We start from the raw sequence: 9332 nt of genomic DNA on the forward strand, positions 1-9332 counted from the left end.
CGGTATTTTACCACCCAATAGGATTGGGTGGTAAAATACCGACTGTTAAGGGCCTGTGGCACTCTTAGGAGTGTTAGCTACATATGGATTTACCGAATCGGTAAATATACCGATTCGGTATTTTACCGATTCTGTAAATTTACCGATTCTGTAAATTTACAGAATCTGTAAAATATAGGCCCCCTACATCAGAAAACCCTAATACCGGTCGGTAACGACCGAATTCGGCCATTACCGACCGGTATTAGGGCTCCTACATCTGGCCCTTTGTCCTTTTTAGGTCTCGCCTACACAGCGCGCAAGCGCTGCTTAGGAGATGACCTCTTGAAAACGCTCAGGGCTTTTTGGGAAACTTGTGCATGTACTGCACTGTTCCCAATGAGCCCTCGTGCATGTGTGGCGTTTGCCTTGCGGGAGCGAGCAGCGGCGCCATCTGTTTGCAATTATCGCGCTCGCTCCCTCAAGGTAAACGCTGCACATCGCTTTAACTTTTGCGGCCACGCTTGTCTTTCAGCGCTTGTTCGATTTCCTCGTTGCCTGTGGCCGCTTGCACTTTCCCGGGTAGGCACATACCTCGATACCAAGTACTCGGCCAAAGCCCCCAAGGCTTGTGATAACCATCACGTAAAGCACCTGATTGCATGCATCCTTGCACTTACAGGCTGGCATTTAAAAGTGAGCGCTGCAAGGTTGATAAGTAAACCCAGGCACAAACATCCAGAGAATGCCAAACTTTTCTTTTGTGAAGACTACTTTGTCGATGTATACCCGCTTCTCGCGCATGCGCCTACTTTATTTCACTCGTCCCATATGTGGCACGCCAAGTGAGGGAACCTTTGCATAACCAAGTTCACAGAGGTTACTTTGAACCTCAGAGCTCGATCAGATTCTGAAGCAGCCAAAGAATCAAGAAATCAGAGTGACAGTGGGATTTCAGACACCCAGCCATCCATCTCCTTTTAAAGTGCAAGTGAAGCACAATTAAAGATCTGGGGGTGTGTAGTAGGTAGTTATGCAGAGAGTTCACAACTAAAGCAGTTGTGTCTCGCTCCCACCTAGTTAAGCCGAGAACAACGATTTACCTCTTCACAGAGGATGAAGGTGGAAGTGGTGGTTGTCGGGTATGAGACCAAATGGTAGGATGGGTTGTCAGTCAGGCATATACATTGAGCATACTTTCCCGGTGTCCACACTAACAAGCATTTGCAATGCAATAGGTCTCGCATTTATGCGAGTTTAAGCTATTGGCATTGTAAATGACAATGCCTTTTATTTATGTTTTAACCCCTCACTGCGGGGCTAATTCCCCCGCGGTGCGGGGGGAGTGGGGTCGCGCGCAGCGCAGCGGTACTCGTGACGAGGCTGCACAGTGGAGCTGTGCTCATGACGAGCTGAGCTCGTCATGACTCCGCCACTCAATGGAACGCCCTACAAAGGAGGGAAATTATCCCCGCGTGGGCGTTCCGCGGCGGTTATGACGAGCTCAGCTCGTCATGAGCACAGCTCCACTGTGCATCATGATGAGCTGAGCTCGTCATGAGCGAACGAGTTAATAACGAAAACAAAAATAAAAGGCATTGTTATTTGCAATGTCAATAGCTCAAACTTGCATAAATGCGAGACCTATTACATAGCAAATGCTTGTTGTGTAAAGGGCAGGGATTTTTAGCATATCCCCATTTAGATAAATGAAGCTATCTTAAAATCTGGCTTGGATCCGGCCCTCCAGGACCGGCTTCAGAGAACCCCGGATAGTGGCAATCGCTGGGGATGCACTGTGCCGCTCTAGACAGAAGACCTAGTTTAAGGCTGGTCTGCAGATACCTACGAACTGGTTATGCCTACTGCAGCAAGTGGCACTAGGCGCTATACACACATATTGTAGTTGCAGTTGTAATCGTTAGTAGCAGAGAGTGACGCTCACAAGAGAGAGTCACCGAGCGGTTTTCTGCACATATGTACCAGCCTGCTATAATGAATGCAGCTATCGGCACTAGGCGCTATAGATATAAAACATTGTAATTGCAGTTGTAATCAGAGAGTGATACTCACAAGAGGGACTGCATGAGCGGCTGGTCTGCACATACCTATGAACCTTCTATACATAATGTTGCTGAAGGCACTAGGCGCTATAGATACATACACATTGGTTGTAGTTGTAATCAGAGAGTCACTCATACTCATAAGAGGGACTGCACCGAGCGGTTGTCTACACATACTACGAGCCTGTTATAATGAATGCAGCTGCAGCACTAGGCGCTATACACACACATCTGTTGTAATCAGAGAGTCACTCGTACTCACAAGAGGGACTGCACCGAGCGGTTGTCTGCACATACTACGAGACTGTTATAATGAATGCAGCTGGCGCCACTAGGCGCTATACTTACACAACTATTGTTGTGGTAATCAGAGAGTGATTTATACTCACAAGAGGGACTGCACCGAACTGTTGGTCTGCACATACTACGATCCTGTTTATAATGCATGCAGCTGGTGACACTAGGCGCTATACATACACATCTGTTGTAATTGTAATCAGAGAGTCATACTCACAAGAGGGACTGCACCGAGCGGTTGTCTGCACATATGTACGAATCTGTTATAAGTAATGCAGCTGCGGCACTAGGCGCTATATACACATATCTGTTGTAGTGGTAATCAGAGTCACTCATACTCTCAAGAGGGACTGCACCCACCGAGCTTTTGGTCTGCACATCCCTACGAGACTGCTATGATGAATGCAGCTGGCGGCACTAGGCGCTATACACACATATCTGTTGTAGTGGTAATCAGAGTCACTCATACTCTCAAGAGGGACTGCACCCACCGAGCTTTTGGTCTGCACATCCCTACGAGACTGCTATGATGAATGCAGCTGGCGGCACTAGGCGCTATACACACACATCTGTTGTAATCAGAGTCGCTCATACTCACAAGAGGGACTGCAGCGAGCGGTTGTCTGGACATACTACGAGCCTGTTATAAGTAATGCAGCTGGCGGCACTAGGCGCTTTACACACACATCTGTTGTAATCAGAGTCACTCATACTCACAAGAGGGACTGCACCGAGCGGTTGGTCTGCAGGGCCTCGGCCAGCAGCCGCACCCGCTCCAGGCTGCCCACCACCCCCAGGTTGAGGTTGAGCTGGGCCAGGGAGTGGGACTCGGCCAGGCCGCGGCAGACGCGCCCGAAGTCCCGGTCGGAGAGGCGGCAGCCCCGCAGCGAGAGCAGGCGCACCGAGTTCTCCCGCAGGCTGTCCACCACGTCCTTCACCTCGGCGCTGGACAGGCTCTCCCCGGAGATCTGGATGGAGCCGGGCAGCATCTTCAGGGGGTCCGGGCGCCTGCGGCGGAGATCCGGGTGCAGCCCGTGGGTCACAGGCTCGGCTCCTGGGAAGCTAGATCAGTGGGTTATGCACCTGGGGCGGCGACCCGGGGTCAGGGGGTCCAGTTTTACGATGATGCTGGTCCAGTGGGGGAATGCACCCGAGGGAAAATCAAAGTGACATGCAGTTCAAATTCCAATATACCAGGCTAGTGGGTTAATGCACCTGCCACTGGGAGGTCCGAGTGCAATGTGCAGGTCTCAGCTTTGAGTGCCCTGAGGGGGTTCAGAAGCGTCAGTGCAAATCAAGAGTGCCAGCTGCAGAAATGGTGCACCATTTGCGGGCCTAGGGTAAGCAGGGTAGTTCGGCAGGTTTGGAGCTTGCAGTAACAGCTCCCAGGCTTCCACTACAGTCAGATCGCACAGCTGTTTACCGCAGAGGTCTGAATGCAACCTGTAAATCCATTCCAGTCCTGGTAAGATAGCCGAGTGGGTTCTGCATCCGATGCGGCCCTCTGTTTGCGAACTACTGGTAGAAAATTCCAATTCAGATAGCTGAGCGGGTTGATGCACGGACTGCGCAGATCTGTGTAATATGCCGGTCCCAGGTTCGAATTCCAGTAAAACAGTTGAATGAGCGCAGGGCCTGCAGTGCACATCTGGGGTCCCCTGCAGGTCACTGGTGGGAGTGCGTTCCCGGGCACTTACTCTGTCGAGGCGGGTGGGGGTGGCATTGTGGAGGGGGGTGACAAGGGGGTGGGTCACAGAGGTCAGGGGAGGGCTCTATGCAGCGGCGGCAGGGGGGTTGCTGAGGCAACAGGTGGGTGCTGTGCTATTGGGAATGGTGGATGCTGGGGCGGGGGGTGATTGGGGGGTGTCAGGGCTGCGGTACTGGGGGGCTAGGGAGGACAGATGAAGGGGCAGCGGGTGCCCCAGTGTCTGAGTGGTTGCTATGGCAGCGGGTGGGTGCTTGGGTGATAGCGGATGGTGGTTTCGGATGCTGGACTGCGGGGGGGGGGGGGAGAAGCTGTAAGAGGATACAGGGGGGCCAGGGAAAGGTAATTTCTAGGACAGACGAGGTCCCTTGGGGGCAAGGTGGAAGCCGTGGGGGTGTTTATGGTATAGGGAGGGCAAGAGCTGGGGGGAACGGGGCTAGGAAGGGGTGGGGGCTGGGGCAGCGGGGGGGGGGTGCTTTGCTGCAGCGGGAGGGGGGCTGCTGCTGGGGCAGCGGGTGCCCCGATGGCTGGGGGGGGGGGGGGGGCTGATGCCAGGCTCTGCTCGCTCGGTCAGGGTGGCAGCGCCGCCATTAATCACCGGCAGCTTCCCTGGCAGTGATGGGTGATGGGCAACCAGGACGGGGGCGTGAGCGTGCGTGGAGGGGGCGTGAGTGTGCGTGGAGGGGGCTCCCTCCTCTTATGCCGGCCGAGGCGATCCGTCCAGAGAGGGGGCGCTCCTGCACCCGAGAGCTTCTTCTGAGAGAGAACAGGTGCCTTTTAAAGCGCCAGTGGACAGCTCCGCTTTTCGTGGGCGCTATGGAAATCATTAAAAATGGCCCCTTTCTGTGACAGGCGTGCTCTTCATGATGCCGGGTCCCCTCTGCACGTCTTTGGGGTGGGTGGTCCCCTAGATCGCTTCAGGTGGGGGTTGCTCAGTGACCCCCGGGCCCTGGTGCGTGTAGCGCCGCCTCGGATGGATGCTGCCCGGTCCTCGCCCTGCCCCCGTCCGCAGGACCCACGAGGCCTTTAGACCCTCGGCAGAGGCCCATTCTACCGCCCTCCCTGCCTACTGTCCTCCCTCCCTGCCTGCCTGCTCCCCCTCCCTGTCGGTGATGCCTGAGCGGTGCAGGTGCTGGAGGAGGGGGGGGCAGCCCGGCTTTAAAGGGACAGTGTGCCTGTGAACGGACGAGGGAAGGAGGGGGGATCTGTGGGAGGCAGCTGGTCAGAGGGACAGATGGGGGCAGGGCGCCGGGGATCACCGGGTTAAAGGGACAGGAAGTAAAAGGGGCTCTTTTGACAAGAACATAAAACTTAAAACAGCTCACTGCAGCGGCGTCGGGGGCTGCGCGGGCCTCGGATAGGTCCGGGGGGCCGAGATGGCGCCAGTGGTCACCCCTCGGCAGTACCCCAGGTTGCCCCTCCTCGAGGTTGGGCCGGCTGAAGCCGTTTGATGGAGGCGGATGGATACACCGTGTGACCTGTCAGATGGATACGCCATGTGACCTGTATGTTGGATACACCCTGTGACCTGTCAGATGGATACCACCCTGTGACCTGTCGTATGGATACCACCCTGTGACCTGTCGGATGGATACGCCGTGTGACCTGTAGGTCGGATACACCGTGTGACCTGTCGGATGGATACACCGTGTGACCTGTCCGATGGATACACCGTGTGACCTGTCCGATGGATACACTGTGTGACCTGTCGGATGGATACACCGTGTGACCTGTCCGATGGATACACCGTGTGACCGGTCAGATGGATACGCCGTGTGACCTGTAGGTTGGATACACCGTGTGACCTGTCGGATGGATACACCGTGTGACCTGTCGGATGGATACACTGTGTGATCTGTTGGATGGATACACCGGGTGACCTGTCCGATGGATACACCGTGTGACCTGTCGGATGGATACACCGTGTGACCTGTCGGATGGATACACCGTGTGACCTGTCTGATGGATACACCGTGTGACCTGTCGGATGGATACACCGTGTGAACTGTCAGATGGATACGCCGTGTGACCTGTAGGTTGGATACACCGTGTGACCTGTCCGATGGATACACCGTGTGACCTGTCGGATGGATACACCGTGTGACCTGTCGGATGGATACACCGTGTGACCTGTCGGATGGATACACCGTGTGACCTGTCAGATGGATATACCGTGTGACCTGTCCGATGGATACACCGTGGGACCTGTCGGATGGATACACCGTGTGACCTGTCAGATGGATACGCCATGTGACCTGTAGGTTGGATACACCCTGTGACCTGTCAGATGGATACCACCCTGTGACCTGTCGGATGGATACCACCCTGTGACCTGTCGGATGGATACACCATGTGACCTGTCCGATGGATACACCGTGTGACCTGTCCGATGGATACACCGTGTGACCTGTCAGATGGATACGCCGTGTGACCTGTAGGTTGGATACACCGTGTGACCTGTCCGATGGATACACCGTGTGACCTGTAGGTTGGATACACCGTGTGACCTGTAGGTCGGATACACCGTGTGACCTGTCGGATGGATACACCGTGTGACCTGTCCGATGGATACACCGTGTGACCTGTTCGATGGATACACCGTGTGACCTGTCGGATGGATACACCATGTGACCTGTCCGATGGATACACCGTGTGACCTGTCCGATGGATACACCGTGTGACCTGTCAGATGGATACGCCGTGTGACCTGTAGGTTGGATACACCGTGTGACCTGTCCGATGGATACACCGTGTGACCTGTTGGATGGATACGCCGTGTGACCTGTAGGTTGGATACACCGTGTGACCTGTAGGTCGGATACACCGTGTGACCTGTCGGATGGATACACCGTGTGACCTGTCCGATGGATACACCGTGTGACCTGTCCGATGGATACACTGTGTGACCTGTCGGATGGATACAACGTGTGACCTGTCCGATGGATACACCGTGTGACCTGTCAGATGGATACGCCGTGTGACCTGTAGGTTGGATACACCGTGTGACCTGTCCGATGGATACACCGTGTGACCTGTCGGATGGATACACTGTGTGATCTGTTGGATGGATACACCGGGTGACCTGTCCGATGGATACACCGTGTGACCTGTCGGATGGATACACCGTATGACCTGTCTGATGGATACACCGTGTGACCTGTCGGATGGATACACCGTGTGACCTGTCAGATGGATACGCCATGTGACCTGTATGTTGGATACACCGTGTGACCTGTCCGATGGATACACCGTGTGACCTGTCGGATGGATACACCGTGTGACCTGTCGGATGGATACACCGTGTGACCTGTCAGATGGATATACCGTGTGACCTGTCCGATGGATACACCGTGGGACCTGTCGGATGGATACACCGTGTGACCTGTCAGATGGATACGCCGTGTGACCTGTAGGTTGGATACACCGTGTGACCTGTCGGATGGATACACCGTGTGACCTGTTCGATGGATACACCGTGTGACCTGTCGGATGGATACACCATGTGACCTGTCCGATGGATACACCGTGTGACCTGTCCGATGGATACACCGTGTGACCTGTCAGATGGATACGCCGTGTGACCTGTAGGTTGGATACACCGTGTGACCTGTCCGATGGATACACCGTGTGACCTGTTGGATGGATACACCGTGTGACCTGTCGGATGGATACACCGTGTGACCTGTCCGATGGATACACCGTGTGACCTGTCGGATGGATACACCGTGTGACCTGTCAGATGGATACGCCGTGTGACCTGTAGGTTGGATACACCGTGTGACCTGTCTGATGGATACACCGTGTGACCTGTCGGATGGATACACCGTGTGACCTGTCAGATGGATACGCCATGTGACCTGTAGGTTGGATACACCGTGTGACCTGTCGGATGGATCCACTGTGTGACCTGTTGGATGGATACACCGTGTGACCTGTCGGATGGATACACCGTGTGACCTGTCAGATGGATACGCTGTGTGACCTGTAGGTTGGATACACCTTGTGACGTGTCCGATGGATACACCGTGTGACCTGTCAGATGGATACACTGTGTGACCTGTCCGATGGATACACCATGTGACCTGTCGGATGGATACGCCGTGTGACCTGTAGGTTGGATCCACCTTGTGACCTGTCCGATGGATACACCGTGTGACCTGTCAGATGGATACACCCTGTGACCTGTCTGGGCTGTTATCACTGAGCCCTTCTTTCAGTAACTCTGAGGGGGCGACCTTCACATGGAAGGCGGGGTTCCCCCGGCGTGTCTGCTGTTCACTAGGGACCCCGTCACCCACGTCGAGGTCTGATGACCCCCGAGCTGTGCCCACCCTCGCGTTGTTTGCTCCCGTCGGCGCTGAGGGGTACCTCGTCTAGGGGTGCCGGCGTCCCCCATACATCCCTGAGGGGTGATGTCCCATGCTGCTCTTCCGAACAGGGCATCAGCCGGGCCCGGCGGTGGTACTCTGTGTGCCCCAAGGGTTCTATACGTCTGCTACCATGTCCTGCTGTTCTTCCCCAATCCTTATGGCTTTTGTGGAGCGTCCTCTTGAGTCTTTCTACCTCCAAGTTGGCCTGAGGCCCCCAGGGCATCACTTACCTGTTCCCCACGGTGAGTGCTGCATCCAGGCAGTCATGGAAACCCTGTCCTTCGACAGGAGGGGCCGTTGTCACCCTTTAATGTCAAGGGGTCCCCAAATGTTGCAAAGGTTCTGTATAGGCAGCACATTGTTTGCTCTAAGTTTGTGTTGTAAGTAGTTCCCCTACTGGGACTTTGGAGAGGGCCTCTCACACCACCACATCTCTTTGCTGATGTTTGTTTGCAAACCCCCGCTGGGATGTTCTGAGAGGATTGGGGCCGGTCTGTCTGGGGCCCTGCAGGCTTGGCACCAGTGATACTGCCTCACTCGCTCACCAGTGTTTGAGTCCATCCCAGGGAACCAGACCTTGCCCCTTAACCGTGCTTTGGTTTTGGTTGACCCGTGATGTCCAGAGTTGGCCTAGACTCAGTATTTGGTACCTCATCTGTCGGGGAGTGGCAGTCCTGTGTCCTCTCAAAGGGACCCCTGGTTCAGTGATGCTAAGCTCGTGCTTGACGTTGCATAGGGCGGTTGGGCTGCCTTGGTCAATGTTGTCATGCTTGTTGACGTTCCTCAGGAAGTCCTTCCACTTGTTCATCAGTGTTGGGCCTATTGCCCCCTGAAGGCAGGGATCGCAGTGCCTCGCTGTGGTGATACCAGTCAGGGTTTCTGTGCAAGGGCATCGGATTTCTGCCACTCACTGGACAG

At 54.9% G+C, this 9332-nt stretch overlaps 1 protein-coding gene across 1 annotated transcript in view; it reads right to left on the bottom strand.

The window, feature by feature from the left end:
* Positions 1–4325, bottom strand: part of LRRC73 (leucine rich repeat containing 73) — a 154043-nt gene extending 149718 nt beyond the window's left edge. Inside the window, exon 1 of the mRNA XM_078647442.1 lies at positions 3057–4325. Within this exon, the coding sequence (XP_078503568.1) occupies positions 3057–3328 (272 nt within the window). The 5' untranslated portion in view covers positions 3329–4325. The remainder of the gene's footprint in view (positions 1–3056) is intronic.
* Between the last annotated feature and the right edge of the window lie 5007 nt (positions 4326–9332).

This window comes from Lissotriton helveticus, chromosome 6 (assembly GCF_964261635.1).
Source record: "Lissotriton helveticus chromosome 6, aLisHel1.1, whole genome shotgun sequence".
Classification (NCBI taxonomy): Eukaryota; Metazoa; Chordata; class Amphibia; order Caudata; family Salamandridae; genus Lissotriton; species Lissotriton helveticus.